The sequence below is a fragment of the Momordica charantia genome (assembly GCF_013281855.1).
Source record: "Momordica charantia cultivar OHB3-1 chromosome 1 unlocalized genomic scaffold, Mcharantia_2.0 BLBB01000001.1, whole genome shotgun sequence".
Classification (NCBI taxonomy): domain Eukaryota; kingdom Viridiplantae; phylum Streptophyta; class Magnoliopsida; order Cucurbitales; family Cucurbitaceae; genus Momordica; species Momordica charantia.
Window position 1 is genome coordinate 24,098,365 of NW_028275157.1, and position 19,907 is coordinate 24,118,271.

Consider the following 19,907-nt stretch of genomic DNA (forward strand, 5'->3'; position numbering starts at 1 on the left):
CTATATATGTTAATAAAAATTCAATCTTTATTATGAAATCTTAAGCTTAAATTTATGTTTCAGTGTGGGTCATTACTATAATATGAGATTTCAATATTAGAAGCCATTTTGTTTAACATTTTTGGAAATGGCTGTCAGATTTTGTGGTGATATTTGTTTGAATTAAAATTTCCAAAGTTCCAGAAATCTTTTCTTGACACCCAAAAAGTGCCCCTCGGAGTCAGATCTTAGAATAAGAACAAAGAAAATGTTTTTGCCTCTTTACTTGGATTACTGCTCCTTCACTCTCCAGCTCTGCCTCTGTCTGCCTGTATTTATCTGTATTTTCTTCGCCTTTCATTTTTTGGCTTTGATTAAACAAAACGTTCAAATTCACATTACCCAAGAAAGTCTATTTTTTTCCTTTTTTTTTTCGTTTTGCAGATTGGCTATTCCCCTCCCAAGCCATTAATACCTCTTCTTCTCTCACCTCCTTTACCTTCTCTCTCTCTCAATACCCTCACTGGGTGCACAAAAAGTGAGCTAAAGTGGGTTCTTTATCACCGAAAAGAAGAAGGGTCTGTTTTCTGGCCATTATTATCACTTCCCCATTTGAGAGGGGAAGTTTTCATGGCTGTTTTCTTCCATTGTCTTCTTGGAACTATTAGCCCTTTAGATTAGAGTCTCTTGTTTCGTGTTGGTGGTGCATCTCTTGTTCCATTTGAGTACCCAAAAATGACCGTGAGTCTGTGAGCAAGCTTCTTCTTCAAGATATGGAGGGAAGGAGCTTCTGATACACTGAAGAGAGTGTTTTCTTGAGTTTTAATTACTGTTTCCCAATGGATATTATTCACTGTGCCCGTCTACTATGTGTTGTCTGTTTTGGGATGTTTCTATGCGCATCTTGTTTGGACGAATTCGATGATTCAACAGCCGTGTACATTGTAACTCTCAAGGAACCTTCTGCTGCTACTCATTATTATGGGGAGCTTAGAAAAAATACCACTTCTTTTAGAATTGGTACTTCTGGTGGATTAAGCATCCACAAACCAAGGTACTTCTCCATCACTCTCTTCCCCATCTCTTTTATGTTTGCATTCGGCAGCTCTAAGCTCCTCATTTTAATTGTCTACTGGATTTAATATGATGAAAACTTGTGGTATAAGACACTTGCAATTACAGTAATTTTCTTAAATATGAGTTGTTGATATGTTTTCCTTTTGAAGAAGTTTATATTGGTTACTTTTTTCTGGGTTTTGGAAGTATTTCTTTATTGCCTTGTCAAATTTTCTTTTCTTGGTCATTTGGTACTTCTGTTTTGTCTAGTGAGGATGCAGAATTTGTGTTATCATTACATGTAGTCTTGTTGCATGTAATAGTCTTATATCTTTGTTCCTCTGTAATGGAGTTCCATGAAAATTATCCCACAACCTTGTGGAAACTTGTATATCTTCTACCTATTTTGCTAACTTTTGTTTAATGTATTATCAATGGTTTTGTTGTTATGTAGTATAAAATTATTCCCTGGATGAGCAAATAATAATCATTGAAGAGGTTAATATTTATTAGACTATAGTGGTTGTGATTGCTCATAAGTTTGCTCATCCTCTGTTTAATTTATTTCTATCCTCTTACAGGAAGTGTAACTATGGCTTTTTTAAGATTATATTTTAAACTTTATTTTCTAATGTTTTCTATTTAGAAATATATCAAGAACACATCGAAGATATAGCTCTTACATAGCCCGAATTCATGATTCGTTATTGAGGAAGGTCTTGAAGGGGGAGAAATATCTGAAGCTGTACAGTTACCATTTCTTGATCAATGGATTTGCTGTGCTTGTTACCCAAGAACAGGTATAAGATTTTAACATATTCTCTACTTTTTGTATCATCATCATTATTTCCCTACTCTAAACAATGATGGTGTTTAAATGTTAGTGTTTATCTGATAAATTTGCTCGGAAGAAATTATGTACTAGCTACTAACACTTTGGTGTCTAAGAAACGTACTATGATGAACTTTTTACCCTTTGTGATGTCTTTGTATTTATGTTTAAAGATGTATCAAGTAAATTTTAATTTACTGGTATCTTTAAATTTGAAGGCAAATAAACTTTCAAAGAGGAGAGAGGTAGCAAATGTTGTTCTGGATTTCTCAGTTCGAACCGCTACGACCCATACCCCACAGTTCTTGGGCCTCCCGCAGGGAGCATGGTCTCAAGATGGTGGCTATGAATCTGCTGGAGCTGGAATTGTGATAGGGTTCATTGATACTGGCATTGACCCTACACACCCCAGCTTTGCCGACGATTTGACTGATAATCCGTTTCCTATTCCGTCTCACTTCTCTGGAATCTGTGAGGTAACTCCAGATTTTCCATCTGGGTCATGCAACCGGAAGCTTGTGGGAGCGCGCCATTTTGCAGCATCAGCTATAACAAGAGGAATATTTAATGCATCTCAGGATTATGCGTCACCATTTGATGGTGATGGACATGGCACGTAAGTATTTCCTTGTCTGAAAGCTTTTCCTTGTCTGTATGCAACTAAAATTTCTGTTTGTCTTTGTTCCTCGTTGGTCATGACATCAGATACCCTGTTCCTCGTTTTTAGATTTTGAACTATGCAAATAATATATATAATTCCTTTCCATAACACTAGTTCTATCTGTAGAGGAAGGCTTTTCAGATGGTGATGAGAACTTTATTCTTGGTTTGTTTGCTTTGTGACATTTTCTTCAAGGAATGTATAATCTTGTTTTTCATGTAGACTTCTGCTTTCGAGGATTGTAAACATGTTAAATTCTTCTACTCTCTCTCCCCCTCCCTCCTTTTGACTTTTTGTCTTCTTCTTCCCCTTTTTCTTTTCCACTGGGTTCGTCACAGTAGATCCTCAGTTATTCTTTGATTTCTTTTCTAAAAGAAAATTCTTTCAGTTGCCTCCCTAATTTAGCAATTTATGTATTTTATTCAGCTAAAACTGGTGCGACCGTATATATGCAGGCATACAGCTTCAATTGCTGCTGGAAACCATGGCATTCCAGTGCTAGTTGCTGGGCATCACTTTGGGAATGCCAGCGGGATGGCTCCACGTTCACAGTAATTAATCTGGACTTCGGCCTTAATTGTTCTTAGAACTTTTTTTTTTTTTTTAATTTTTAATTTGCTATGTTAATTTCCTAAATAGCCGACACTCTAAAGTACATATTAATGCATAAGTTGCAATTATTTCCTTGTTTGAGTGCTTACTTGTGCTCCTCTATTCAGTATTGCTGTTTACAAAGCACTGTACAAAAGCTTTGGAGGTTTTGCTGCTGATGTTGTGGCTGCTGTTGATCAGGTTTGTATGATAGGTTTGGTTGTTTTTCATTACAAAAACAGAAAAATAAAACTGACGGTGGTTACAAAACTGAGGATGCAGCACTATTTGTTCTGCTATATAGTAATCTATGATGTTCGTTCTTTGTAGGCTGCTCAGGATGGGGTGGATATAATAAGTTTATCGATCACACCGAACAGGCGGCCTCCCGGTATTGCAACGTTTTTCAATCCCATAGACATGGCGCTACTCTCTGCAGTAAAGGCCGGTATATTTGTTGTGCAAGCAGCTGGGAATACTGGACCAGCACCAAAGAGCATGTCTTCATTCAGTCCATGGATCTTTACTGTCGGCGCTGCTTCTCATGATAGAAGCTACGCTAACTCTATAAGCCTTGGCAACAATGTCACCATTCCGGGAGTTGGACTTGCACGTAAGCCTGTCTCCTGTGTTTACACCGCTCTTCCATTTTAAGAAAAATGGAGGATTTCATTTTCAATTCGTCTCGATTCAGCTTATATCATGTTTAGAATTTGACTACAAAAAGGAAAACTTAGTGAGGATAATAGCTATTGGAGACAGCTCCAGTTAGTTTTAAATCAATATGATATCAGTAGCCTACAAGACCACATGGAAAAATAGTACAATCTATGAAATCGAGATCATCCATAGAGTTTCGAAATGAACAGTTCAAAGAAACCTGCAAGCTTAATTCAAGAAAAAGTAGCATTTTCAAACTGTAGGAAAAATAAGGTCATCCATAGAGCTTCCTTATAGTGCTACCTGTATTACAATATTCTCTGCAGTATCTGCTTCCATCTATTATTTATTCCTGATCAAGATCCTGTCTTTTACTTTCCCCTGTTCTCTAATAGTCTATTCAATGTTTCTTGCTTTACTTTTAATGATATTCATGCAATTGCAAGCAACTTGAATAAATGGATGCTCCTATTTTCTTGGTAGATAAAATCTAATTCTTGTTCCTCCTATTCAGCTGGAACTTATAATGACACGATGTACAAACTAGTTGCTGCAATACATGCTTTGAGCAATGGCACAAACGTTTCGGATGACATGTATGTGGGTGAATGCCAAGACGCCAGTAATTTCGATCGGGATCGAGTGGAAGGGAACCTTCTAATATGCAGCTACTCAATCAGATTCGTGCTCGGGCTTTCCACAGTTAAACGGGCTTTACAAACCGCAAAGAACTTGAGTGCTGCTGGTGTCATTTTCTATATGGATTCTTTTGTCATAGGTTTTCGACTTAACCCAATTCCAATGAAAATGCCTGGCATCATAATTTCATCACCAGAAGACTCCAAGGTTGTGCTTTACTTATCTAAAATAATAAGTTCTGAATTGTTTGGTTGTCAAAACCTTAAAAATGGATTAGGTTCAAGTTCATAATTAGCTCCCTTCCACATCCTTGCTCTTGGTTCTGAAGTTTAGGATTTCTTTGGCAGATACTTCTCCAATACTACAACTCCTCTTTGGAAGTAGATGGATTAACAAAGAAAATCTCTAAATTTGGAGCTGTTGCTTGCATATCTGGAGGATTAAAGGCAAATTATAGCACTTCCGCCCCACAAATTATGTATTATTCTGCTAGAGGACCTGATCCAGAAGACAGTTCTCTTGATGATTCTGATATTGTGAAGCCCAACTTGGTAGCTCCTGGAAATTCCATATGGGCTGCCTGGAGCTCTGTTGCCACTGACTCTATCGAATTTCTCGGTGATCATCTGCAACACTTATGATTCGACACACAACATTAAAATTCAGACATGAATATTAACTTTTACAAACTCTTTAGGTGAAAACTTCGCAATGATGTCAGGAACAAGCATGGCTGCTCCTCATATTGCTGGCCTTGCCTCACTCATAAAGCAGAAGTTCCCTAGTCTTAGTCCTTCAGCCATTGCATCTGCGCTATCCACAACTGCTTCTCTTTACGACAGGACTGGTGGACCGATCATGGCTCAGCGTGCTTATGCTAACCCCGAACAGAACCAGTCTCCTGCTACGCCTTTTGATATGGGAAGTGGTTTTGTAAATGCAACTGCAGCTCTCAACCCGGGATTGATCTTTGATTCTAGTAAGTAACTCATCTAACATTGTAGCCTGCAATTTTGAGGATTACTATGATGGAACACTGCTGGTTCGTTAATAGACACGAGATAGAATCCGATCATTTTGGTTGTTTGCTTGTAGGTTACGATGATTACATGTCATTTCTTTGCGGTATCAATGGATCAGCTCCTGTGGTGTTCAACTACACGGGCCAGAACTGCAGAGTTTACAATTCTAGCATCAGTGGAGCTGATTTGAACTTGCCTTCTGTCACGATCGCGAAACTCAACCAGTCGAGAGTAGTGCAACGATCTGTGACCAACATTGCTGGACCTGAGTTTTATAGTGTTGGTTGGAGTGCTCCTTATGGGATTTCTTTGAAGGTTTCTCCAACTCGATTTTCAATCGGCAATGGCGAGAAACAAGTGCTAACCATATTCTTCAACGCCACGATGAACAGCTCGGTCGCTAGCTTTGGTAGAATTGGACTTTTTGGGAGTGAAGGCCATATTGTCAACATTCCTCTTTCAGTGATTTCGAAGATCTCATATAACAATACTACTAATTGAGAGAGTTGGAGGCAAAAAAAGATGATTGAATGTATTTTATTTGTTACCTTCTGCTGCTCCTCTGCTCTGCCTTTTTTATTCCTTTCTTTTTTGAATAATTTGGAGGGTGTGTTAACCAATTTTTTCATTCATTTTTGGTGTACATGTTTTGTGATGTAAAAGGAAAAGCTAGCAGCTGTCTGTAATGAAGATTAAGATTCAAAAGGGAGGTAATAACTGAGTTGATTCTCTCTCTCTCTTATTTATAAATACCGCTGTGAAAATTTGATGGACGGTATAGATTGAATTCATCGAACATATATGACGACCAACTTAAATTAATTACTTAGGTTCAATAGAACATAAATGATTAAGTTAAAGTTAATTACCATGTAACTATTTTATTTTTGATTTTCTGTTCTTAAAAATTAAACCACTATTTTCACTCATGTATTCATTTTGTTGTAAAGTTTTTTTCAAAATCTAATCTAAAATTTGAAAACTAAAAGGTAGTTTTCAAAATTTTTTTTTTATTTGGCTAAGAATTCTGTTCTGAATAAAGTTGAAAAAGCAAAATAAAGAGACTAATCGATATAGCTCAAATACATATTATGCATGTTAATACCTTTTTATATATATATATATATATATATATATATAAGAAACACTTCATTAAAAAGGGGATGAAAAGAAAAACAACCTAAGGACAGGGATGAGAAGGCCCCTTCCAGCAAAACTAAAAGAAAATAGCTCTCCAATTGTAAAAAACGTTGAAATGCAATAATTACAAAAGAATTTTCTATTCTCGTGACACCACCAAGAAGCCAATAGACAAATGTTAATACACATACAAGAATTTTCTATTCTTGTGACATCAACATGTCAATGCACGTACTTGAAGCAACATTATTTATTTGTTAAAAGCAAAATAAAGACATTAGATAATAAAATTAGGAGCAAAAATGGGAGAAACCTTAGATTCCAAATATCATATTTTGATATTTCGAAGGTTTAGAAATCAAAATGAAAAAACCTTAAAACGTCAGGGACCAAACCCATCCTTTTAGTAGAATTCAAATCAGAATTGACAGTCGCAACTTAGAAGTAGACTGAAAACTATGTGCAGAAAGTAGCCATATTTTACCTAACCTTTCTTTATCACTGAATAGGAAGAGAGATGAATGCATAAAATATGGCAAAAAAAGGTAAAAAACCAACAAAATCCAAAATGCATATTACCAATCAAGGAAACAGAAATTACAATTCAACGTTATTACTCATATTTACCTGAGGGGAGATACGATGTATGTATAAATATTTTTACTTGCGAGACAGCTCAATGACTCGGTACAGAAATCACACGATAGATACAGTACAGACCCTTCAATTCTTCTGGTCCACAATATACATCACATTCACAGGGTAAAAAGTTCTCTGAACCTCAAATTGAAGTTGACTCAAGAATGAATGGTGACCTCAAGGACACTTCGGAGACAAACTATACAGAAATTTCCATAACCATATTCCATATTCATATTCCAAGCAGTATAGTAATGTACTAGATATTAAGATCGCTTCCTCCCATCTCTTTTAAGCCGCTAATAGTAGATGCCATCAATCACCATCATCTCACCATGTTACCTTTTATCTGTTGTCACACCGACAACAACATTGCTCACCTATCATTCAGAGTATTAGTCGACACATTTCATCGTTGATAATGAATCAGAGAAGAATCGATTCTAAAGAGGGTATAGGGAAAAGAACCAAATGAACAGCATCAATACTTACCAATTTGCCACTTTCATCAACAGACATAGGGTTCTCAACTACGACAGTTTGGCTCTGAGACTGCAAGAAGTGAAAACAATGATCAATCCCAAATCAATTATGCCGTATAATCAGAATTACAAACCCACTCAGTGCAGAGGCCGGTAAGGAAGGTCATAAGAGAAATGAAAAGCTTGAGAACATACTGATGATGCAGGAGGCATTCCAGAGCTAATTGTTCCATTACGCCTGTGCACTGGAATAGGAACCCTCACATTGGATATCTGCAAAGAGACATTAATGGAAAAGGTATGAACGGACAGAAAGATAACTGTACCACCTTGGGCTATTGGAAAGTTTATAAACTAAACGTCTTGAATATAGGTTTCTTTATGTGTGTTTTCAAGTTCTCTACATTTTGGTTCTTCCTTAATATTCCCTATCAACCCATCCAGAAAGTGGGGAGATTATTTGGGAATGAAACAAGTATATGACTACTACAAACTGTAACACCTTAGTTTTGACCACAAAATCTAGTTGTATCCTCCCACGCTAGTCAACATTTACTTAAGCCACATCGAAACTAGTCTAAGCTGCTTTCCAAAATTAAAATAAAGAATATTAATTAATGATGAGGGAGGCACACAGAAGAAAGTTTTGCTTGATATCAAGAGAAGAGAATACTTCCAAACTATCACATTCAGCGACTCAACTAACTAAATATATCAAGAAATTTCAGATGCCTCTCAAAAGAAATGGATTATACTTACACCAACATTAGTAACATATTGACAGATCGCACACTTGACAGATGGAGCTCCATATGGAAAGACAAGTGTTGTTCGGCAGTTTCCACAGTTAACATGCGCAACCTGGTTCGTTACTTTTTTTTAAACAGTCACAACACCCAAACATGACAGCTCAGTAATCTAGCTAACGATTGTAACATAATAAAAATTTGAGCATCTAATAATTAATAGCATATACTAAATCTTTCAATTCTTTTGGTCAATTTGAGGGCTTTTTTGTGACCTGTGGTTTGGGGTTTTTCCCCCTCACCAACATTAGTACATTTCGTTTATCAATGTTTCTCTTTCAAAAAAGAAAAAAATTAATAGCATAAGTTAGAAACCAGCATAAACAAGACTAGAATTGGCACAAATAAGATCCCACTTCCCAACTGGGAAAAGGCAAATTTTCATATCCCAAGCAAGACTACTCCTAAGAAGGAACATAAAAAACAAATCCTGTAGGTTGCAACTTGCAACCATAATAATAAAAAAAAGATTAAGAACAAATCTTGTATAGTAATATAAAAAATGAAATACAGCAACAGTACTTGAAAGAATTGACAAGTAACAACACAACCGTTTTTGTTGTCAAGCAAAGAAAAAAACCTACTTAAAAGATATTATGAACTTGTTTCACAGAAGCATGGAACAGGCAAAAAGAAGAAAAGTGAAGGAAGAAAAGAGAGAAATATGAGGAAATGAAAGAAAACCCGAGAGAATTATAGTGGGAAAACTCAATAATTCAATCATCTCAATACCCAAAGTCTTTAAGTTATTGCTAGTTCACTAAAAAAAAAAATCTCAAACAAATTTAGGGAGCAGTGTCGAATTCAAATATCCATTATATCCTTTAAAAACTAAAAATCAATGATAATTTTCTTATACCAGGTGCAAGGTTCACTGTATGACAGCAGGAGCATCTAACACTTGTTGCCCCACGTGCATACATAAGCAATGTCCTGCAACCTCCACATATAAGTTGAGCCATATCCGTTCCTGCATATTCAAGGCCCAACTCTCTGGTATAAATCTTCAAAAGAGTTACCCAATGACAAATAGCTATGAAGGACTAAAAATTAGTTGCCAGGGCTTATATGGTAACAGGCAAGGAGATACGTTTTAACACCCCAGCAGAATTTAATGGCCAATTTACAAGAAATAAAAAATAACATTAGAAACTAATAAAACAATATTCATCGTGACTAAGTAAATCTAATTCAATTAATTTATTCTGCCCACTACCATATAAAATTGCACCTTTATCAACTAAGTATGAATCTGAGAGAGCCCTAACAGCATCAAGCCAAAGGGCCTCCACCTTGTAATTAAATCTCCATCCATGCCGCACCATTGGGAGTTGCTTAGAACCTCTTCACATAAACATATTCCTTTTTTTTTTAAAAAAAACATACTTCTTCTTGATGAACCTACGAGACCCCAAAGTCGCAAAGGAGCATACATTACAATGCTATTTTCTTGGTAGTTGGTACCTTATGAAATGAAATATACTTTTAGAAATATACTCCTGAATGAACCCCTCCAATTTCATGAAGCAGGTTATATCACAACCCTCTATCAGAATCACAATTGCAAAAGAGACTGTCTAAATTCTTAAAATCACTTCTACACAAAACATCACCAAGAAGAATACCGTAGTGACTTCTTTATCCTTCTCTGGTCACAGTAATCCTACTCAAGAAAAGGCCTATTCCTCGGGTATATTACTTATTGTTTGAAATACTTCTACAAATGAACCCCTAATTCTAGTCTTATAACTAATTTCCCATATTTAATATAGCAAATATTAGAAGTGGATCTTATGTTACTTTTTCTTTTTATAAAAGGGAAAAAAAACAAAAATGAAAGAGACAAAAAAAAAAAATTAACCTCACATAAAAGAAGAAAAAAAAAACAGCCAAAACAAAAGAGGGGCTATTTGAAACTATCAAATTACACAATTACACAAAAGAGTCCCAATTATTGGTAATTAAAAGAAAATGAAAATTCCTAAAAAGGTTAGTTACATTGGTCCAAAGAGAACTATAAACACAGTCAAATTCCATACATCCTCTAAATCTATTTACAGTCTTATGTTACACTTTTAATCAATTGACAGTCTTTCAGATATCTCTTCATCCAAGAGCTGAATAACAGTCTAGTTCTTTTGATGATTATCAATTGGCTCTTGTGAGAATTTGAGGTATTATTTCTTTTTATATCAGTGTGTCCCGGCCAGCTTGTGCACCTCGACCAATCAGGGGCCTGACCTTATTACATTTGGTTGACAAAGAAACTCGTAGGATATTAAATCCTAGGTAGGTGGCCAATGGTTTGAACCCATTCCCTCTAAGTCCTTTGCTATTTATATTGGTCCTTATTGACCCCTGGATCATCCCATGATGGTTGAGAATTTGAGGTATTACTCAAATATAGATAGAAGAAAGATGCACACAATAATTATGCACAGAAGATATTAGCATTCAGAAAAGAAGAAACTAGAACATTTACACTACAAGAAGAAATAATCATGTTATGGGAATGGTACGAAGACCAAATAGTTGGAAACTTGGGATAAATCTTATAAAAAAAAAATTTCTCATGCTCTTGTAAATGATGATTTTTTATAGTTTATGTGTTCACATCATGATAGAACCTTCTTGGGGTCCCTATTTATTTTTTTACCTATACCATCCTAACATCCTTCAATGAGTTGAATTTTCTGTCCATTTAAAAAGGCCATTTTCAGATTAAGATCTCTAATATTTGAAAGGAAACATATTCACCAATAGGATGATAACTTTACTACCCATTATTAATATACATAAAGCTATTAGAGAAGTTCAAGATTCAGTTGAAAGAGACTACATTAATGACCTCACATAAAAAAAACTGCATGATGATCACGCATCTCTAGAACCCTAGTCAATGTTTTTCTTTTTCCTATCCCAATAGCCCATGCGGATTTTTATAAAAATTGTCATTTGTTGTGAATGCCACTTAAACTGTCTATTATTTTGAATAATTTTGTCTCAATGCCATATTTGAATAAAGAAACAAAATAATCACTCGTCTGTCCATTCTACCTCCAGCCCAAACTAAATAGTCGGTCAAGTAGATTATATTTTAACTTTGCAGATTGCATTTATTTTTATAACTTTTATGATACTGTAACATGGCTCTGATACAAAGTGGCTTCCATTGCAAAACTTTCATGACACCTTGAACAACCAAAAGAGGGGAAAAGAATAGATAAGAAAAAAAGTATACCAGGAGGAGGAACCGAGGTGACTGTATTGCATAATGCACAGCATACATTGGTAGCTCCTCCAGGATAAAGAAGCATGCTCCTACACCCACTGCATACAAGTTGGCTCTGCATAGCTTCTACAGCAAGGGGAGAGAGGAAAATATGAGCTCATCAAAAGTGGACCAGCTAACAAAGAACAACATCATAAGGTATATGCAAGATTGACAAAATAAACCTACATACAGTTAACTTCCATGTACAAGAATTCCATATTAAGCAGAATTTTCCTTCAACGAGATCTAATATTAAACGACAACTTCTTTTTTTTTTTAAGAACCCGATCTTCCAAAGACATAATGAAAGAACATACAAAGAGCATACAAAAAACAAGCCCGACAAAAGGCGATCGGCCTGGAAGAAGGGGCAATTCAGAAGAATTACATCTAATTGATAATTAGAAAAAACATTCAAGACCGTCACCCACAAATAGGAATTAAATCTAACAATCTCCCAAACTTCCTCCCAAGACCTCTCAACCCCTAAAAATTCTGGTATGCAAGTAAACCGTAAATGTAATTACGGAAAATTGTAACCAGGAAGCACAAGTATAAAAGTAAATCAACCACGCAAATGATTTTTGAGGGGAAAAAAGATACAGAAGAGCTTCGGGGTAAATCGGTCAAGCATGGTTTTCAGATTCTCTTTGCTTTCCTTAACCGGAAAGTTTCCATTACTCGTTCCCTCTTTCGACAATGGTTAATTGACGAATGTAATCTGCCCACCCATGTGAGTTAAGAAGTTCTTCTTGTCCTCAACCCTCTTTGTACAGCTTTTGTGATCAATACATAAATCTCTAATCGAGAGGGGAAGAAAAATCCACACGAACTGCATCATTGTCGCGCATATATATATATGACATTGCAGAATTAAAGGACATCATGTAATTGGGAAATATGCACTATAAAATAATGCATTCCCGCGCAAGGGATATCTCAAAACTAAAAATTAGAAGTCAATCAAATGAAAATTTATCAGGGCAGCAGAAAATATAAAAGCCCAGGACTCCAAAATCAAACAAACAGACAAATCAAGGTAATAGAAATCGATGAATAATCACACCTTCTCCCGATCCTCCTCGCGGGCACCGAATATCTAGAAAAAACGATCACGTTGAAGCCCCAAGGAAGAAATCTATCAATCCCTCGAAAATGCAAGGTCGAAATTAACAACAATCTCATAAAACGAGAAAACCAAAAAGTACACAACGCTGGTGCAACATACACATATAACAATGAAATATAGAGATAGAAAGGGAGGGGAAGAACCTGAAAATGGAGGACAAGAGAATGAAAATTGGTTAGTTATGAAGAAGATGATCGCAGAGGTGGAGCTATGGAGGAGGCCGGCTTAAGCGGATGAGGATGGAAGCGAGAACCGCGGTTGAAAATTGAAATGGCAGAGAATGGGATAGAAAAGGAAGACGGTAAGATTGAAGAAACGAAGAAGAATATTTCTTTTTTCCTTTTTTCCTCTTTAAGAAAAAATAGAATTAAAAAAAAAAAAAAAAGAAAAAAGGAGTAATTTCGGCGATTTTTACTTTCTCTCTTTTGAATGAATATTATAAGAGAAGAGCGCGTGGAATGCGTCAACGAAATAAACAGAAAGAATAAATCCAACTGTGAAACAGGTTATTAATTACTTGGACTTTTATTAATGCTCCGTTAATTGAATTCTCTACTGGATCATTTTCTTCTAATTCTATATCAAAGGACACTCTCGTAATTTCATTCTTCGAATGAATATTCAATGGCATGTGAAAATTGGAAGAAATAAATACAAAGAAAAAACCTTTTTTTTTTTTTAGTACAAGAAAAAACCAATTAGGGTCATTATTAAGGTGTGTTTTTAATATAAATATTTTACCATAGTTATTGTTTCTAGAAATATTCTTGGGATCCACGTTTTAAACGTTAATATGACGAATATGTATATGTGGTGGGTATATATATAATTTATTATATTTTTAATTCTGAAAAAAATAAAATTATGTTAACATAATCCTAACCATTGTAATAAAAAAAAACATAATCCTAACCATTGAATAATTACTATTATTTTGGCCATATTGCTATATGTGCCATTATCCTTTTTTTTCTTTCTTTTTTGAGATAATGAAATATGAAAAAATCATGGAAAAAAAATTATTAAATTTGTTTTAATTAATAAGTTGGTATCTTACCCTTTTCAAATAAACTATGAAACTTAATTTATCGGTGTCTAAAAAAGACTTTATTATTAGCAATGTTTTATTTGGCATGTTTGATATCTCGATAAATCATGGATATCTTGTAATATTTTTGTATGACATCTCATGTTTTACACATATCCGGGGATATATTGTACATATTGATGGATCCATTAATATAATATTAATATCAACTAAATTTGTTAATTTAAAGAAATATAAATATATCATGGATACTTCATTCCTTCATAACAGCTTAAGTTAGTGGGGTTAAGGAATTAGTAATTTATTCTATAGGTTGAAAATCCAATCAGCATATATTTGTATAAAATAAATAAATAAAAATTACAACTTGCAAGAGATGATTAATAAAGCTCTAGCCATTTATATCTAGGTTCTGCAGTTGCATGGATCAATATAATACCCAAGAGCAGCTTAGACCAGTTTAATCATGCTTCTCCAAGTTCCAAAAACAAATATACATCGCCTAATAAATGGTAATTAGTTAAAATATGATTCTCATATCACACATAACTGTTATACCATACCAACAATATTACTAACTTTACATGCAATAGAACTGATGTATTTGTAGTTCTTGCAGATTTGTGGAATTCGATCTCGACTCAGTTACGTCGAAGAGAGGCCAACCTCTTCTCAAGGTCCTCAACCTCAGTAGATTCAGAGCTGCAAGTAAATTATAATATTTGTTAGCTCAATATAATTTATCGAGATTGGAGGTTGTTAAGTAACTCAACAATATTAGTCAGAGGTTTGAATCCGTACTTCGTATGTTGTGAGCTCAAAGAAATATATATACACAAAAAAGTTAAAAGTGAGTTATAAATATAATATGGTTCAAAATTTCTCATTGTTATATCCAGCCTAGAAATGTTGTTTGATTATGCTAATTAATCTTTAATAAACAATATATACATCAGCACTCCAAATAAAACCTCCTTACCACCAGAAATTTATTTATTACAATTATTTTCCTTTCGGAACACACTAAATAATATTCTTCATATATTGCCTATTTTATATACCCTAAGGGTTATCATCTCAGTTTCCACGCCATCTGGTAGGTACCTATTGGAATTTTTCGAAAATAAATATCCCTAAAAAGGACTTGATCTAAAGGTTTTTCAGATCTTTCTTAATGTACATTTTCTTTCTAAAAGAGATGATATGAATGCATTAGGTTACCTGGTAACAGTATTTTCAGTCTTTCTCGCTGCAATCCGGCCTTTGGGTGCAGACGATAACTGTAACAAGAAAAGTCGACGTCAGACAGCAATAAACTTTTCATAATGATAAAAGGAAGGATGAAAACAGGACAGAGATTTTAAATTCAAGCAAAGCGTTCATTGTCAAGAGACCAACCTGTGATGCAATATCTACACCGATCTCATCAAGCACCTATAAAAAATAACAAAATACGAATACTCTAGTTGGTAAAATTCTGGAATATGATATGAATTACGATCAAGAGATGCAACCTTAAATATGTTGTAAAAATTTACCTGATTAGTAAGCTCTTCAGTTTCCTCTTCTGCCTCATCTTTATCTAAAGTTTCATCGATAGACTCTGACATCATTTCAATCTGGAGAAAAGAAAAAGTAGAAAACATACTGTATGAGTATAAAAAATGCAAAATCCACTAGCTCTGAGGATTGTGGGAGGTTTTGCTTCCAATACTACAAAGGCTAGTTTGGAATTCTAAAAAAAATTAATATCTAGACAATTGGCAGCATGAGATTTTTGAATGTGGAGTAAGTATACTATACTCGTGTAATGAAATAAGGAGTTTGTGTAAGATGATGGGTACAATTCAAATTTAGTCCAAGTAAAATCTCTTTCCCCCTCTCTCTCTCTTACGATGTTTCTCATAGATACAGTACAATATAATTATTTAACTGGGAAGGAATGTAAATTAGAGCGCCTTTGAAGTTACTCCGTGAAAGTCCTGTCCTACATTATGACTCTAAAATGAGGGGGTGCTTCCCCAGTATCTAACTAAGCCTCGTGATATACAAAGATTCTAGCATCCCTTTTCTTGCCTTTCAGATATCTTTCTCAAAACAGGAAGTTTACTTTGGTTAATTCTCCCTTGCCCGGGCGACAGTATAGCATTTAATATCTGTTAAAACAAGAAAAAATAGTGAAACTGGAAGTGTTACCGTCATGTCCAACTGCGCCGACTGCTTCTGGAACTCCTTTATCACTTTAGCCTGCTTTGCCGGTGCCATTTGCTGCAAAAGATGATACAATTGATCATTTGGGTATAAATATGATATCCGAACACAACAACCAAATAAATAGTGAAACTTGAATTTTACTTTATCACAACAAACTTCATCAATTATGTCGACTAAAAATTATGCAACAACCGAGATTATAGTATAACAAACTTCTCTCCATGTGTGTCATTCTTTCTTTTAAAAAAGAGTATAATATAAATTTAAGGTATCATATACTCTTCGGGGTGCTTACCTTGTTCATTGCAACCATTGCTTTTGTAGCACCTTTCATGCCGGTAGAGATTGAAGTGCTAGCATATAATGCCTGGAAAAACAAGAAGCGGCTAACATTTTCACTGAACTAAGAAAAAGGGCCAATAGGTTTCACGGTTAGGATGCTGACCTGGGTATGAGTAGCTACACCTCTAATTTGGGCACGACTCCCTTGCAAATTTGTTATCTGTTGACGTAGACGAACAAGCTGTCGAGCTAGGATTCTGGTTGCAGCCTGTAATATGTTAAGTTAAAAAAAAAAAAAAAAAATTGCAGTTATGAAAACTTTCTTACACATGCAACAATATAAATCCTAACAAAAGTGACACGAATATGTACTTCCATGTGTGCTTATTAAGATGATTAGCATCAGTAAATCACAATCTCAATTGATATTTATTTCCGAACAGATGGTAACACAGAATTCCAAATTCCTTCCTGCTACATTTGTTGTAATCTTGAAATGCAAGTTCAATTGGTGCAATTTGCACAGAATTCTAGTCAAGATAAAATATGGGAACTCTACTGTGTGGGGACAAAAACATCAAACCAACTAGTAGTTTTGAAGGGTATAGAACAAAAATGATCACAGACAAAGTCCAAACACACTGCTACCAAGTTGAAGATTTGGAATCACAAATAACTAACAGAACAGATAATCCATAAATAATATTATTGCATGGTGGTCGGAAGTTATGAAAGAGCAGCGTATTAAACATGGAGTTTAATCTACCAGTAGGGATCCAAATAAAAAAGTTAACTTGCCTCATTCCCAGTTTTAGCAGTTTGTTTTATCTCTGCCACCAACTTTTTTTCCTGAAATCAGAAAAAGTAGGGCAATCTAAGAGATAGAAGCAGGGATAAAAGGCACAGGTAGGTTACAGAAATGAAAACCCAAAGGGAGTTTGCTTCGTACCTCCAACTGAAGAGATGCAATTTCTCGTTCAATGCCTACAAAATCAATAGCCAAATAAGCCACACACGTATGAATTTCATAAAAATGGAAATCCGAGGACGAAGTGTGATGGATGAAGTAGTTAATAATCAGGGTTGAGAAGAAATCACAGGCAGGGAAAGGGAATTTTGGCACCAAGCTTTTACTTGCAATCCATCCTTTTTCCACAAAGGGCACAATTGCCAATACCTCATATATGCAATTAAATGTACTAAAAGTATGGCTATGCCAGTTGAAGGGAATGGGTAGTTCTAATTTTGTTCAATAACTTATTTTGAAAAAGGTCACTGCTATACAACTAAGGTATGAAAGAAGAAAAATGCATGGTAGTTTCAAATAAAGCGACAGGATGCTGAAGTTAATATTAACGAGAGGAGCTACAGTAAAGGGAGTACTGCTCCTGCATCACAAGCTGTCAGTGTTGCTAAAAAGTCTCAGGATAATGGCATCCAGATGGAAGGAAAATAGAAAGATATTTAAAAAGGAGATTTCACGTTGCAAACAGTTTCCGTATGGAATTGTCAAAAAACTAAATGATTTATCTTCGACACATGTGAAATAATTAAAGATCGTCAATCCATAAGGAGAATTAAGTATAGATTACAGAACTTTTGATAGAAGATATGGAGACAAAAGACCAAATAGCTGCAAGGCTCGGAAGTCGAAAGTTATAATTCCGGACGATTTTTCTCATACCCAAGGATACCCAAAGGTTTAGAAACTAAGGCATCCAAAATTCTATAAGAAGAAGGTTTGAAGTAGTACCTCTAGTTGCAACAGCCATTTCTCGCTTGCTGGTGCGAAGAGCATCTGTAATAAATAAAAATAAAAATCCATTTTTCATGTTTAATCAAGCCGCATTGAATTTATGCAGTAACCACACCCCAGGCTACTTAAGCTCTCTTAATAGTAGAAGAAAATATCATTTCAATTCAAACACAATAAGGGGAATCGAGTTTAACTCATTCTCATTATACCGTGCAAAGCCCCTACCAGTGGGCGGCAAGTGTAAATTATATCTTTAATCTACCACAGAAAAATAATCCTAGTAATTGCATAGAAAACGCCGATCATCCTCAAAACTTGCATCGAACGTACAAACTACGAAAATGAACCAAAAAAACCAACGAAATTGAGAAAGAAAGAAGGAAACGAGCATGATAAAGTGACATTGATAAATCGGATGCTAGAATGGACTAAACAATCATAAATTACGAAGCAAAATGGAGCAGATCGGAAATTAAAGAGAATTATCAGACCTTTGGGCGAGGTTTTCTTCCTGAAGATATTCATATTCATCGAGCGTCCGTTCTACTTCCGTAGCTCACTGCAGCAAACAGAGAGAGCGGAACTGAGCGTAGAAATCGAAATTGTACGCTAATCTTTACGACTGCTAGCGAAAAAGGATGAGTTGGAAGCTAAGCTAAAGCTCACACTGTGATGCCTCGAAGAACGCGCTCTAATTTCTTCTCGCTGTCTCACCTATGAATTTTGATATGATTCAATACAACGGCCGTGATCAAAGTAGCCGTTACGAGTTTCGTACTGCCTAAATTACCCTTATGGAATTTTATATTTACATTGCGTTTCTAAAATATAAAATTTTGTATTTTTATATTCCTCTCCTCCAAACGGCTCCAAAATGTCTTTTCAGATCTCAGGCGGAGGATGATGCAATTTCAATTTCCAATTCTTTTATTAAAAATATCAGTTCAATTTACTACAAATGTTTCTTATAATACGCATGAATTTAAATGGAGTTTCTCAAATTCAAAATTTCTCTCTTCACATTATAAAAACGATATATAGTTTTTTTAAATTAAAAAATGTGTTTTTAGTTACGAATTTACCTCTTGCAAATATAGCAAACGAAAATTGTTTATTGAACAATCATTCTTTTTATTGGTAAATATAGCAAAAAAAAAAAAAAGAAGAAGAAGTTTTATAATTTGGTTTTGCAATATGACATTTTTTAGTGTGACCTATTCAATCGACCAAATTCAATGTCAAATTTTATTAGTTTATTGATTTAGATACTATTTTCATCTATATATTTTTGACGTTGATCCATTTTTTTCATGTATTTTTAAAATGTTCATTTTGATTCATTAACTTTCAAATTTTGTTAATTTTAGTCTCTATATTTTCAAAAAGTTCGTTTTGATTCATGTACTTTTAAAAAGTGATAATTTTGATCCTTATTTATAAAATTTTAACACAAATTTTATATCCAATAGAAATATTGTAACACAAATTTATTGCTACATTTCAAGAAATATAACAAGTAAGGTGCATGCTAATTTTTTTTCAAAATAAATGAGATTAAAATGAAAATAAAAGAATCAAAATGGTCATTTTTCTAAAGTACAAAGACCAAAACGAACATTTTAAAAATATATAGACTAAAATAAACAATAATTGAAAATATACAAACTAAAATATAACATAGTATTTTAACCTAGTTT

The 19,907-nt window shown here is 34.6% G+C and overlaps 3 protein-coding genes across 7 annotated transcripts; 1 reads left to right on the plus strand and 2 right to left on the minus strand.

Annotated features, from left to right (window-relative positions):
- Positions 1–138: 138 nt before the first annotated feature.
- Positions 139–6,213, plus strand: LOC111015762 (Subtilase family protein). Its single transcript, XM_022290908.2, has 10 exons — positions 139–1,033; positions 1,682–1,835; positions 2,086–2,483; positions 2,984–3,079; positions 3,248–3,320; positions 3,450–3,732; positions 4,294–4,625; positions 4,766–5,036; positions 5,116–5,397; positions 5,514–6,213. The coding sequence occupies exons 1-10, from the start codon at positions 819–821 to the stop codon at positions 5,939–5,941; spliced, it is 2,532 nt and encodes an 843-aa protein (XP_022146600.1). The 5' UTR covers positions 139–818; the 3' UTR covers positions 5,942–6,213.
- A 913-nt stretch (positions 6,214–7,126) lies between these two features.
- On the minus strand, positions 7,127–13,226 carry LSD1 (LSD1 zinc finger family protein). Of its 4 annotated transcripts, XM_022290911.2 has the most exons (8): positions 13,054–13,219; positions 12,848–12,919; positions 11,749–11,865; positions 9,367–9,477; positions 8,461–8,573; positions 7,897–7,974; positions 7,712–7,771; positions 7,127–7,599 (listed from the first exon to the last, which is right to left on the minus strand). In XM_022290911.2, the coding sequence occupies exons 3-8, from the start codon at positions 11,858–11,860 to the stop codon at positions 7,558–7,560; spliced, it is 516 nt and encodes a 171-aa protein (XP_022146603.1). In that variant the 5' UTR covers positions 11,861–11,865; positions 12,848–12,919; positions 13,054–13,219; the 3' UTR covers positions 7,127–7,557. The 4 variants fall into 4 exon arrangements, with proteins under 4 accessions (XP_022146603.1, XP_087977915.1, XP_087977914.1 ...); XM_088121789.1 differs by lacking the exon at positions 9,367–9,477 and having other exon boundaries at positions 13,054–13,225; XM_088121788.1 differs by lacking the exon at positions 12,848–12,919 and having other exon boundaries at positions 13,054–13,220.
- A 1,109-nt stretch (positions 13,227–14,335) lies between these two features.
- Positions 14,336–18,982, minus strand: LOC111015763 (vacuolar protein sorting-associated protein 2 homolog 2). Of its 2 annotated transcripts, XM_022290910.2 has the most exons (12): positions 18,877–18,982; positions 18,702–18,769; positions 18,208–18,252; positions 17,404–17,438; positions 17,253–17,303; positions 16,618–16,722; positions 16,468–16,539; positions 16,155–16,226; positions 15,497–15,577; positions 15,357–15,392; positions 15,180–15,238; positions 14,336–14,660 (listed from the first exon to the last, which is right to left on the minus strand). In XM_022290910.2, the coding sequence occupies exons 2-12, from the start codon at positions 18,739–18,741 to the stop codon at positions 14,600–14,602; spliced, it is 657 nt and encodes a 218-aa protein (XP_022146602.1). In that variant the 5' UTR covers positions 18,742–18,769; positions 18,877–18,982; the 3' UTR covers positions 14,336–14,599. The 2 variants fall into 2 exon arrangements, with proteins under 2 accessions (XP_022146602.1, XP_022146601.1); XM_022290909.2 differs by lacking the exon at positions 18,877–18,982 and having other exon boundaries at positions 18,702–18,870.
- Between the last annotated feature and the right edge of the window lie 925 nt (positions 18,983–19,907).